The 14,090-nt window shown below is 39.6% G+C and overlaps 1 protein-coding gene across 9 annotated transcripts in view; it reads right to left on the reverse strand.

Annotated features, from left to right (window-relative positions):
* Nucleotides 1-641: 641 nt before the first annotated feature.
* NF1 (neurofibromin 1) overlaps nt 642-14,090 on the reverse strand; it is a 373,185-nt gene continuing 359,736 nt past the window's right edge. For all 9 annotated transcript variants that reach the window (XM_077296848.1, XM_077296844.1, XM_077296843.1 and 6 more), the window contains one exon: nt 642-4,364. In XM_077296848.1, the coding sequence (XP_077152963.1) occupies nt 4,222-4,364 (143 nt within the window). In that variant the 3' untranslated portion in view covers nt 642-4,221. The remainder of the gene's footprint in view (nt 4,365-14,090) is intronic.

Raw genomic sequence — 14,090 nt, forward strand, 5'->3', positions numbered from 1 at the left:
CTAAAATTGGTGTTTACTGGGAATCAGTATTCATGTGACTGTACCCTTCCTCCCCTTCCCTCCATTATGTGACACCTAGCGTGTTCTTTTGGTGCACCTGTACCCAATATTTAAAGCACTCTGTAGTATATTATCATCTATTCATTTATACATGGATTTTGTTGTATGTTTTATGTTAAATTCAATAAAACTTCAGTAAAATTTTTATGATTTTGTTTTACTTCATTTTGTGAGGTTGTTATCTATATAGGAAGTATCTCAGGGTACTATCCCAATTGGTTCTGTGTGATCCTGGCAGGATCAATTTGTGATTATGGTTTTTGGACCTGGGTCGTTGTTTCTGATTTTAGTAGAGTCAGTTCATTCACATTGTAGACACAATGGAACATTGCTGTGACAACCGACCATTCATTATGTTGCATGGCTAAATGAGAGGAGGGGGGGGGGGGGGTGTGTGAAAATTACAAGTGAAGGAAAAGAAGCTTTTTGAGGGGGAACATTATCTATACACTCCTTTTATTGGCACCATGTTTCCGTTCTGTTGGGTTGTCAATGGAAGATTAACGCCAAGTACAAAACGGAAACCATGATGTCAGTGTGAACAAAACCTCAAATTAAGGAAAGCACAAAGACACAAGAAAGCAGGTTGAATTTACATTTTACTTCAAAAAAGGGGATGTACATACATGAGGGAACATTGGGTAGAGAATAGTTATGATAAATCATATCTGCTAATTGTATCTAGGTGCCAGTTTGGCTGGCGGTGGCAGTTTTATTCCTGCTGGCATACACTTGCTTACAATATTAACAGGATAGTGAGTAAAGGAACATTTGAAATTGTATGGCCTGAAAGGAAAGAATATATCATACACAGTGAGTTTGTAGTACACAGCATCATTTTTTTCTTCATTTAAATGACATACTCAACAGCAGGAAGGAGAGAAGTTAACAATTACTAACACTAGAATAATCAAATTTTGTATGTTATACATGTACAGCAACTAACTGCTTTACAAAAAAGCAAAATAATACAATATATTGTCACATGTATTTACAGTGTAGTAAATATACTTTTCTGTCAAATTTTACACAAAAAATATTTACAGATGAATGTACTGCATTAAAAAAAGTAATGGTGCTAACACTTAAAAGTGACTTTTTGTGGAAAAGTCTGTTGCATAACATTGGATACCACATGCTTAAGAGGAGGGAAAGTTCCTAAAAATCATACAGGCTGCCCACACCCAGCATTTGGACAATGGGACGTTATCAGGGATTGCAAATACAAATATAATTAAGAACCAAATAATACACATCAGAGATTGTACGGTAAGTGGTTGGCTTATTAAAGGGGAAAAGAACAAGAAAGAAACCAACGCAGTTTAAGAAACGGTTTCACAAATCTTTTAGCATATTACAAGGGTGGTCACCATCTTGACAACCCCATTATACACCCAAAAGAATCCAATACAGCCTCTGCTGAAATGTTATTTGCAATATGACAAATACGTAATAGCGTAATTACGTAAGACGAAACAAGTATCATAAGGTACGAACAGGACCAAACATATGATTGATTAGGAACCTAAATTAGACAGGTTGGATTTTTAGACAGTTCTCATAACTTCTGTGCAAGTTACTGTAGTTCTTGTAGAATAACAGACCAGTTATAGGTGGTCTGCACTGCCTGTTCAATAATGACAGGTCTCATAAGAGTAGGCACACAGATCAGGCAATGCAGCACTGTATAATCTCTGATGTGCAGATTCCGTTCTTGTAGGCTTTATCGGGACATTCAGATTAATCACTCTGTAAACACAGTCATCTGTGCCCGTGTGGTCCAGCTCGCTGGATGATCTGGACCCTCCGAAGAACACCCCCATCTTGTGAAATATCTAACCATAAGTATAACAGAATTTTGGAAGAATGTTTGCATAATTGATTTCTATCCACAGGTTTTTTTTCAGGACTGTAAACTAAATAAAATAAAAATACAGAATCGTAGGACAGGAAAATTAAAAGAAAAAAAATGAGCATATTTACATCTGTGAATTACGCTTTATAATGTGAATAAATGCAGATTATGTGCTATACTTAAATCCCAACACTTATTTGTACCATTGTTATATTAGTTTAGCTGTGGAGTTTGATTTACTGAAATACACTTAAATCACTCTATAGTCTTATTACATACATTTCAGAATTATACTTGTATCTTATCTTAAAGCCATTCCCGGTCCTTCGACCAAGATCTAAGTTGTAGAAGAGCATTTCATTTTTGTGTTTCATTTATACATATTTTCAGCAGTTAATATATTTCAGCCCTAAAAGCAAGCACCTAGATGTCTTTCCCTTTTGCTCACAATTGTCAAAAAGGATAATTTTCCTCTGAGATAAGAATATACTGGACAAGTGTCTAAAGCCCTGTTCTGCCATCGCCTCACCTTGGTCTTTACAGCACAACAGTGCCGATAAGTCTGGTAAATAGCGTTATCCCCTATTCTGCTGTAGTGGTGCATGTTATTTGCAAGACAGTATCAAATGATTAGTCCCTCACTGTAGATACTACACGCTAATCCAGAATTAATATGTCACAGTGAGAGAACATGTGTTCAGTTTAACTAGTATGACCCCATACCAATCCAAATCCGTTAATATGCATATAATTTATATATATAAAAAAGGTCAGGTCACCGTTCTGATTATGATTGGACAGGGGCTCTCATATTGGATGACTATAGTTATATGTTGGTTTCGGACAGTAAGCATTAGTACTATAAATATTTGCAGCAGTTTTGACATTTTACATGCCAATAAGAGATACAAGGATTTTAAATAGCATTTACCTATTAGGATTACATGTTGCCACATAACACAACGTGACTGCTGCTTCAAAACGCCAGAAGGGCATCAAAGGTTTCATGACGCACCTCCTTCCAGACACAGGGTAGAGAATTGTCAGTTTACATGTACCGTTTTCATTAAGACCTCAGTATTTATACATCTTTTTAGATTTTTTATTTTTATTTTTTTAACTTTAACATTGCACAGAACAGTGCACCACACCAAAGAGTGATTTTTTTTTTTTACTTCTTATCCATTGCAAATTATGCCCCAATCATAGTGAGGGCATATATCTTTCACAAGATTATGCCCCCAAGTGCAACAATTCTTTTAACACCTCTCACAGGAAGGGTTAAGGAAACGATCGTCAAGCAGAAAGGAGTTAAAGCCCTTATACTACTCAGATGCAAGCAACTTACCACAATTTCACCTTGAAAATGACAGGTTTTTTTTTCCGTCAAATTACCGTAATACAAACACATATTTACATAGCATTTCAAATTATTCTATTTCAGAATATACTCTGCCTTTTAGTAATAGTGCATTTTAAGGACAGAATCACTGGAGCATTACGGATGAAATAAATGCTTCAATACTTTTTAACAGAGCAAACAACAATGTTTGTAATATATATCTATATATTTTTATAGGAATAAAAATATAATTAATTTGAGAAATTTATTGCAAGTACCCAGAAATTTAATTGGTATGGTGGCCCCTTTAACAATCTGACTCATATTTGCTTATATAGTACCATTAAAGTGAGGAAGAGGAAAAAAAAACAAACAAAACAGAACAAAATATCCCACCTGGGAAGTTAAGTTTAAGCAAATAGGTAAAAAAAAATCCACAGCTAAAAGGAAGGGGGAGAGATTAAATAAGATTATTTTCCCACCAAAGCCACTAGAAAGGATTAGCTTTAACAATTTGTTAAATGCAAAAAAAAACAAAAACAAAACTTACACAAACAGTAATAAAAAAAAGACAAGGCAAAAAGACTCATGAAAATGCCACTAATGTTTGAACAGTTAATGCAGTAAAGGCTGGGCCACCATTATCAAAATTACAAAAATCCTTCATTCCAAAATTCACAAGTTGTTGATATGCTTGTGACCATGGTTCCCTTTAAGAAATGCAACGAACGGGAAAAGGAAAAAAAAACAAGGAGAAAAGGCTGAGGAAACCAAACGGCGTTGAGTTCAAGCAATGCTTTCAATGCGTTGATCTTCTGGCGACATGGCTGACTGCATGGGAACGTTAAAAAAATTAAGTGCAGCATCATATTGTGCGCGGGGCCACTGAAGGGCTGACCGCTTAGGTAAGTCTGTTTTACAAAAGGAACTGTAAAATAAATAAAAAGGGTAGTTAAAAAAATCTTCACACAATCTTTTTGATGCTGTGACGTTTGAAGCTGCCAGCACTTCTCTGCTTTTGCACTTGGCTCGCTGAACCATGGCGCGTTCTACCGCTGTTGGAGTGGCCGGTGGTGGGGGACAGTTCCACGTTCTCCTTGTCAATTCCTGAAGGTAGAAAGAAGACAGGGAAGGTCAACTTAATACGCGGTCTCTAGCATGCAAATGTCTACTAAAGTAACTAGGTGCTCATTAATTTATGTAATGGTGAAACATAACTAAATTGGTAATTTAAGAAGCACTCCTCCCATCAAAGTTTTCATCCTCTTAATATATTGCAGGCATATTATGTGTACTTACAATTGCTCATTTTGCCTCCCTACCCAGCTATTTCTTCTGTTTTACATTAGGTCTGTGACATCATGTTATTAAAAACTGACTAGCTGAATCCTTCTAAGCTCTATGTAGAAAAAAGAGGTCAATTTTCCCTGTAGGAGTTATAAGTCACTGTAAAAGACAATGGCAGGGGAAGAAGGGAGCAGCTGGGTCAGGAGTTGAAGATGGGGATGATAAATGCAGGGATAAGACACTTCCTGTTTCTACATGGAGCACAGAAAAGAATTATTTTAGTAGAAAAACAAAATGAGCAATTGTAAGTACACGGTGCTTTGTAATATGAGGATTGTCATTATTTAAGAGGATAAAAACTTTGATGGGAGTGCTTCTTTATTGATATATATTGCAAATTAGAAAAAAAGCTAAATATGTAGTTTATTACATGACGTCTTGAGAAACAAAGTTAGGTGAGATTTACACATCCATATGCTTAGGTCTGAGCTCGAAGCGGCCACTTGTCTCCTGAACCAAACTCATATTTTAGGTTGTTGAGTTCGAGCCAGGAGACCAATAGCCTGTCCATGCATCACAGCCCGAGCTCGGCCATGACACACACCTATGAGAATCTAGCCTTAGAAATAGTGTCTGAATGGCTGATGGCATCATGATAATCTGCAGTAACTTGGAAAGCCTAAAAGGCTTATTAGATTGTAGTAAAAGTTTGTGTGTAGTCATAGTTGTAACGGTCAAAATTTTATTGGCAAAGACTAAAAGTAGAACACCTATGTGCTGCTACCAACAGCACAAAAGGCAACCACAGTTCAAAATAAATTATCCCAAAATTCATGCCGATATAACAAGCACATCAAGTTCAGGTTTCTAGAATGGAGTGATAAGAAATTGGGAAGCATTCCAAGCACGGTGCATGCATGCTATCTGCTGGGATCTACAGTTGTACCAGGATTTCACCTTTAAAATTGTATTAGGGTGCATGAACACATCCATGTGAAATGTCCGCATGCTGTCTAAATTTTTCAAAGAACAGCACACGGACCCCATAGAGAAGAATGGATGTATTCCTACATGTGTGAAAATCACAGATTCGGGAGCGAGGTCTATGGGACTTAGAGCGGGCCCCTTTTTGCTCCGTGTTTGGAGAACAAACTCATCCATTAAAGTCATGAGATCATTAAAACACGCTGGAAGGCTTTAGATTTGCTTCTGTATCTCATGGATTAATGAATGATACATTTATGAAAATGTGACCTTTCAGGGTCTTTATTGACTTGGAAGCATGCACACTCCTTAAGTGGGGGGTAAAAACAGAAGAGGAAATGAGATGTGTCTGGAAATGAAGTGGAGCTCCATTTCATAGCAGGATGCAGAGCTGCAATTCTACATACAGGACAGGTGTGCTGATGTTTTTTTCTCAAAGAGAAGCCATCAGAAAATGACCTTGTTTTAATTCAGATTTTTGTGTTGTGTATTTTTTGTTTCCCCTTTACATGTTTGGCAATTTTTTTTTAACATATCACAATCCTTTTTAAACATAAAAAATAAAACTGTTGAAATTACTATTCTGAACAATTTATCCTCTATAGAACATTACTCGCGTCATCCATTTCCAAGTGGTTTATCTATCATTTTATTTTTTACCTACAACACTTTTGCAGAGAGATAGTCTGCATTTTCCAGTATCATTCACCTATTAAATTAAATTATTTACACTTCCTAACGTTTATAGTCTGAACATCTTCACTTCATTAAATAAAAGTTAATGCAATGAAAGCCTCTAATAAAGATTTGAGTATAAAAAAACCTGTTGAAGCAATCAAAAATGAATGCAGAAAGTATTACAACAGGATGTCAGGAAGTCTAAGACAGAACATGATTAGCAAATGGCGTATTAAGGGTATGTGAACACGTTCAGGTTTTTTCACGTTTTTTTCGCGATAAAAACACTATAAAACGCATTAAAAACGCATACATATGCATCCTATCATTTAGAATGCATTCTGCAATTTTTGTGCACATGATGCGTTTTTTTCCGCGAAAAAAAACGCATCGTGGTAAAAAAAAGCAGCATGTTCATTAATTTTGCGTTTTTTTGCGTTTTACACGCTATATAATGCATTGGGAAAAAATGTGAAAAAAACGCATGCGGATTTCTGGCAGAAATGTCCGGTTTTTGTCAGGACATTTCTGCAGGAAATCCTGACGTGTGCACATATCCTAAAGCAAATCTCTCAGTAGGATCAACTCTCCCAAGACATCTATATGGGCATGTAGGCCACGGGAAGCTGAATGACACCTTTATATCTGTGATCTGATGTGTCTTATTCCAGAGAAATTCACTTTTAATAAGTAAATGAGCTGTTAAGATCTATGGGCCGGACTCTGATCTGCATGAGACTTTGCCTTTAGAGAGTATTATAAATGAAAGGGGGAGTTACCAGTGTGATGTCCCTGATCTCACTGCAGATCTGTGTTTTGTATTGCCAACAATGATATTAATGTCCACAGAAAAGATGTAGTCAAACAAACAACCACCAGATCATCATACTGTGCAAAAGGGCGTTATGGTTCTCCACGACAAGAAATCCTCCTTGAAACCGATCTCGGATTGATGGAAGTTATAAAAGGGACATTCTTCTCCACTAAAGGGAACCTGTCACCCCTAAAATCGATGGTAAGATAAGCCCACCAGCATCAGGGGCTTATCTACAGCATTATGTAATGCTGTAGATAAGCCCCCCATGTATCCTAAAAGATGAGATGCGGTCCGGTCCAATGGGTGTTGCGGTCCGGTCTGGGGCCTCCTATCTTCATCAGATGACGTCCTCTTCTTGTCTTCATGCCACAGCTCCGGCGCAGGTGTACTTTGTCTGCCCTGTTGAGGGCAGAGCAAAGTACTGCAGTGCGCAGGCGCCGGGCCACTCTGACCTTTCCCGGCGCCTGCGCACTGCAGTACTTTGCCCTCAACAGGGCAGACAAAGTACGCCTACGCCGGAGCCGCAGCGTGAAGACAAGAAGAGGACGTGATCGTAAGAAGATGGGAGGCCCCGGACCGCGACGCCCATCGGATCGGACCGCCCCTGGGTGAGTATAATCTAACCTCTTTTTCTAATCTTTCAGGACACATCGGGGGCTTATCTACAGCATTACAGCCTCTGATGCCGGTGGGCTTAGCTCACCTTCCATTTTGGAGGTGACAGGTTCCCTTTAAATATAGCGCATTCACATGTAGCAGTTGAGATGCGGCTAAAAGCACATCAAACCATCAGAAAAACCAATGCGGTTTTACCATGCGTTAATTGGGTGTGCAGGGTTTACCGATTATACATCCATGTTAAATTTTTTTCCCCCAGATTTGTTATCATATTAGACCTTTTTTAGATGTGAGTCATATATGGGTTCTATTAAGACTTTTCATGGATAGAACATATACCCATATGGATCTGTTAATATGTCCATGGTTTTTTTGCAGGCCAATTATTCCACCAAAAAGCACACATTTCAGTTTTTAATCTGAGTCATGGATCAAAATAACTAATGAATTTCTATGGGTCCGAGAAAATCTCTGACTGAACACACGGTCATCTGTTTGCAGTCCATGTGCTGACAATTTTGCAATACATTTATTTTTTCACCAGTGAAAATCACTGCTAAAACACTGATGGTAAAAACTGAAACATGGATGAAAATCTGATTAAAAAACAACGATGTCCAAATAAAGTCCTTAGTTTGTACACAGTATACTAAATCCCGTAAAGAAACACATACTTATAGCGTACCTGTCAGTTCAGATAACGTTTCAGTAAATGTGGATGTGTGTGTACTGTTGACCTGTAGCCACCATTTTTCTTACATTTTCCCTTTTTCTTTCCTTCTAATTTTCAGTTGTCTCTTAACTAATGGGTGGAAACTAGCTGTTATGTTTCCTATACACGGAGATATAAAGAATTCCTGCTCTCCTGACTCGGTAGCACAGGAAAAAAGTAGCAGCAGTGCATTAAACAGCGAGTTCAGAGAAGAGCTCCAAGATGGTGAGCGGACTTGCAAAGTATGTCCTGCGAGGAAAAGTTAAAGGATCTGGGAATGTTTAGCTTACAAAAAAGGCAGCTAAGAAGAGACTTAATAGCGGTCTACAAATATCTGAAGGGATGTCACAGTGTAGAGGGTTCATCATTCTCATTTGCACATGGAAACACAAGCAATGGAATGAAACTGAAAGGGAGAACATACAGATTAGATACAAGAAAAAAACTTTTTGACAGGGTGATCAATGAGTGGGACAGGCTGCCACAAAAAGTGGCGAGTTCTCCTTCAATGGAAGTCTTCAGAGGCCGGACAGACATCTGTCTGAGATGGTTTAGTGGATCCTGCATTGAGCAGGGGGTTGAACATGATGAACCTGGACTTTCTTTCCAACTCTAACATTCTATGAGTATTGAGCAGTGTAGTCATAAATCCATGACAAGTTTGAGATAAATATATGATAGAAATCTGCAGCACAATCTGTATCTGCCTGCTCATTCTGCTCCTTCCCCCTCCTATACTATCCATAGACATGAAAAGGAGCTGTAACCTGGTATTTCAGTGAGCAGTCAGTCTTGTTTTGACTAAGGCTAGATTGACACATTTATGCCGTGTAAACTGCCTCTTCAGAGAAAAAGAGGACTTAAACTCTATAGCGCCACCTGTTGGAAGTAGCGATCCTACAAGTCACAATCAACCCTTTCACAAGTCGTGCAATATGACTTAGGATAAAAGCCAAATCAGCATCTCAATTCGCAGACATGGTGTTTCGGGCTGTTGGCCCTTGTCAGTGCGAAGCACGAGAACTGATTTGACTAGGTGAGAGGCTCTGGACTGGGGTCTAAGGGGTATCGTTTACTTAAACTCTATAGCGCCACCTGTTGGAAGTAGCGATCCTACAAGTCAAAATCAACCCTTTAACGAGTCGTGCATTCTGAATATGGTTAGTGATGCATGGACCGGCTGCAGGTCTCCTGACACAAATTTCACAATCTCTTATCTGTCCTAGGAGTCGAGTGTTGACTTTGGGTCAGACCACCAGCGGCTAGCCTGTAAATCTTATACTCTGTGACAAGCGCATGTGTGAATGCCATTTAAGGCTACGTTCACATTTGCGGCCAGCGCCGCAGCGTCGGGCGCCGCAGCGGCGCCGCATGCGTCATGCGCCCCTATATTTAACATGGGGGCGCATGGACATGCGGCGCACTTGCGTTTTGCGCCGCATGCGTCGCTGCGGCGCCCGCGTCGGGGCGCAGAGGACGCAGCAAGTTGCATTTTTGCTGCGTCCAAATTCAATGGAAAAAACGACGCATGCGGCGCAAAACGCAGCGTTGTGCATGCGTTTTGCTGCGTTTTTGTTTGCGTTGTGCGCTGCGGCGCCGACGCTGCGGCGCACAACGCAAATGTGAACGTAGCCTAAGACAGTTCTTCGGGGTTTTCTCAAAAAGACAAAAAAAAAAGTTCAGGAGGCAAAGATGAAAAGAATGTGTGGCCATAAGGAATGAAGGAAGCACATAATTCTCTGATAAGAAAGTTTGTTATGTTTGCTTACATTACCAAAGTTTGTTGAAACATCTGAACATTTAAAAAAAATTGGGAGGTCTATAACAGACTAAATGTTAATGATACAGAAGCTTAAAATAAAAAAAAATAAAAAATTAAATAACAGCGAATGTTCATACAAATGATGAAGTGAACTATGCGGTCACTAGGTGACAGCTACTTGTTGGTGCTCAGGCTTGAACAAAGAATGTGATGTTTTAGTAAGTGGATAGCATGAACCAAAAAAAAACTATGATAATCTAATGCAAAATATGTAAAAACAAATTTGATTAAAGTCTTTATTTTATAAGGTTTGAATTGAACCATGAATGCAGTCACATATAGGTCTAACTGCATGCAAGTAGAGAACACATAACTAACTCGCTATATATCTATATATGCGGTCATACACAATGATGAGAAGTACGGCCCTTGCAGAGACTATTAGAACTTGTGACGATAGGTAGCGGACATTTGGAGAGGTCCTGACCATAAGAGACCCCATCTTGGAAACTTAGCCCCTAAAGAAATTCATCTAGAGGTGTAGTGAGCATTTTTAACCCAGAGGTGCTTCACAAAATATAAATTTAAAGCCACGAAAAAACACTCTTATTCCAGCTAAAGTGTTACGGTAGCCGAAAACGTTTCATTCTCACAAGGGGTAATAATAGGAAATGGACCGGAGTCTGTAACAATTGCTACTGAACATGGCAATACCCTAAATGTATTTGTACACTAGTGTCAGGTCACACACAAGCATCAGGAGGGTTTAAGTGCCATGCCTGTGGTCGATGCAGCAGGGGGTCAGCAGTCATATATAGCGGACACCGCTGATTTTTTTTTGCCAGTCGGGATGTTCTATTCACTTAACCTCAGAGTCAAGGATTAAGGTGTATCAGTGGTCATTAAGGAGTTAAAATAGACAAGCAAGATTCGATCCATCGCTGAAAGGAGTACCAGGGTCGTAATGTCTTCACACTGCATAAAGTGTGCAGGGTGTATTCAGCATGTTGTGGCTTGCCAGTCATATAGGGGCTTTAAACTACCATAAATTACGGCACAAAGCAAATATTTTAACCTTCAGAGAAGTTTTTTTTATACTACTTCCATACATGCAGAACATTCACATTGCAAGTTTCAGTTTCCCAATCTCTAGGCTAAAGAGAACATCTTGCAGATGATATCGCATTTCTGTAACAACCCAAGTGTATTTTCACAGGACTTGTTCACATGCTGATTTTTCACATTTTTTTCTGTGCGTTTTGCTAGGCTAAAAAATGTTGCACTTCACAGTAGCAGCAAAGTGAAAGACTTCTGAAATCTCATGCAGATGCTGCTTATTTCTTCCTTGTGGATTTGAATCATCAAAGCATTTTTCAATTCTGCAGCATGTCAATTCTTTCAGCTGTTTTGCAGTGCTTTTTACCGATTCAAATGAACGGGAAAAACGCAGGTAAAAACACGTATTACGGTATATGTAGCATTTTTTTGTGCCAATGCTCTGGTTCTGGCACAGAAAAATCGGCTGCAAATACTCAACATGTGCACATAGTCATACAGAGGCGTTTTCTAGAGCCCCCCTCTAGTTGCCCTTAGGCAACAAAAATCTATTGCAGAAATTGAAAGCTAGCTTTCTGACTTCTGTTTAATGTCGTCATGGCATGCTGTCTGCTTCTAATTGAGTCACTCGACCAATTTGGAGCTTTTTTTAGTGCTTATTTACTCTGACCTGTCAGTTACAGGAGAATATTACTGGGCCATTTAAGTATTTTTTTTTTTTTTTTAAGTATACCAAAGCCCCCACTAGCACCTACATGCAAGATCTTGGAACAGATTTCTCTTTGTAGACGGACCAATTTGTCGAAGAGCAGAGTAATATGCACAAAGGTGTGGGTTATTTTTTTCTAAAAAAAAAAAAAAAAAGCTAGACACAAAAGTGACATGTCACCTAATCATGTTAGCAGTGGGGTGTTGCGGCAGTCTGCAGACAGCATACTCCCGTTTCTGGTGGGCTACTTGTAGCTTCGTTCTAAAGGTGCAGAAGTGCCACAGACTTGCATTACTAGATTACGGCTTATGCACCTCTCTCAAATGAAGTGAAAAAGAACATGGAGGTCAAATACTGCCAATATTGTGCATCACCAAAGGTGTTTTTGGCGTGAAAACTTTTTTATAAATCAATACATCACTTGCAAAACAATGGCATGGTGTTTATACCACAACCTACTGTTGATTGAACCATTCTTTATACCCGTCATCTTACACAACAGCCATCCGTATGCAGTGCTCCCAGGTGATAATGTTAGCACACAAATTGCTCATGCCAAGCGCTGAAAGCCTTTGCACATGACCATGACCTCGTGCATATAGGTGGAAAGGAAGTACCTTGATGAGGGAGCGGCTGCATGAAAACTGCAGATTTAGAGCAAGGCAGAGAAGCTTCACAAACACAGAATGATAGGGGAAGGAAGTGAAAACATAAAAGAAAACATGAATAATGGTAGAAAGGAAAAAGACGACACATGGATGAAACTGAACAATATCATCTACAGCCTGCATGTTTCACAAAAGGCACATGAAGAATGAAATCAAATAATACCTGGTACTACAAGAGGGAGTGGAGTTATGCCACACAAAAATATAGAAATTACTGTTTTGTGGATGTACAAATAGTCTCTTCAGAAAGAAAGAAGATACAAACTTTATTGCCTCCTATTGGAAATAGCTATCCCAAAAGTCAATTTTGACCCTTTAAAAAGAGCCTCGCACCTGACTTGGAATAATAAGTAAAATCAGACAGTTATATGGCAAGGCCATTTAAAATGTCTATCGGCAGGACTTCACACACCAACAGATTTATATGAGCACGTAGCCCTTTCACAGACAGGTCCAGTAATAAATTTACATGGCCAGTTTGTTCCTCTGCTACTGAGAAATCAGATTGAATTGATATATAAATGAGGTTGAAGAATTATTTTATTTCTGAAGCCTCTGTCACTCCAGCTCTATTCTCCTGTTTGACTGGCAGCCTCTATGCTGTGTGACTTTAGGCAAAAAAGCCGTCAGTAAAGCATGAGTACAATGAATGTGTGGTTCTACTGCACTGCTAATGAATATCCAAGGGAGGATTCAAGGAAGCTTGATAAAAAAAACAACACATCAAGTTTATCAACATCAACTTTTTCATCAGGGTATCACCACAATCTGGCTGATGAAGTCAGATAACTTCGAAACGCATTGATAATAAAAACAAATCAAGTTTCTCATGTCTCCTGGAATTCTCTTTTGGATCTTCATCAGCAGTGCAGAGGAACCACAGTCTTGTAGACCTGTGGTTCTGCAGCAGCTGACTTCTTCAATGCCCCATTTATGTTGTGTGGAACACAACTGTACAAGGTGAGCATCTCCCTGCTATTTCTCATCCGCTTATATTGGATAAGACCCTACCGCACTTTTTCTTACCCAGTTTTTCTACACTAAGCATGAGGTGGTGGCGCTGGTAAGGTAATTGAGCTGGTAAGACAGAGACCCCAGATATGCCATAGTCCTTTAGGGTACCGTCACACAGTACCATTTACATCGCTACGACGGCACGATTCGTGACGTCGTAGCATCGTATGATTATCGCTCCAGCGTTGTAGACTGCGGTCACACGTTGCAATCACGGCGCTGGAGCGATGCCGAAGTCCCCGGGTAACCAGGGTAAACATCGGGTTACTAAGCGCAGGGCCGCGCTTAGTAACCCGATGTTTACCCTGGTTACCAGCGTAAACGTAAAAAAAAAAAAACAGTACATACTCACATTCCGGTGTCTGTCCCCCAGCGTTCTGCTTCTCTCCACTGTGTAAGCGCCATAGCCGGAAAGCACAGCGGTGACGTCACCGTGTCACCGCTGGGCTCGCTTTCCGGCCGGCCGGCGCTCACAGTGCAGAGAAGCTGAGACGCCGGAGGACAGACACCAGAATGTGAGTATGTACT

The sequence above is a fragment of the Ranitomeya variabilis genome, chromosome 3, assembly GCF_051348905.1.
Source record: "Ranitomeya variabilis isolate aRanVar5 chromosome 3, aRanVar5.hap1, whole genome shotgun sequence".
In the NCBI taxonomy this organism is placed as follows: Eukaryota; Metazoa; Chordata; class Amphibia; order Anura; family Dendrobatidae; genus Ranitomeya; species Ranitomeya variabilis.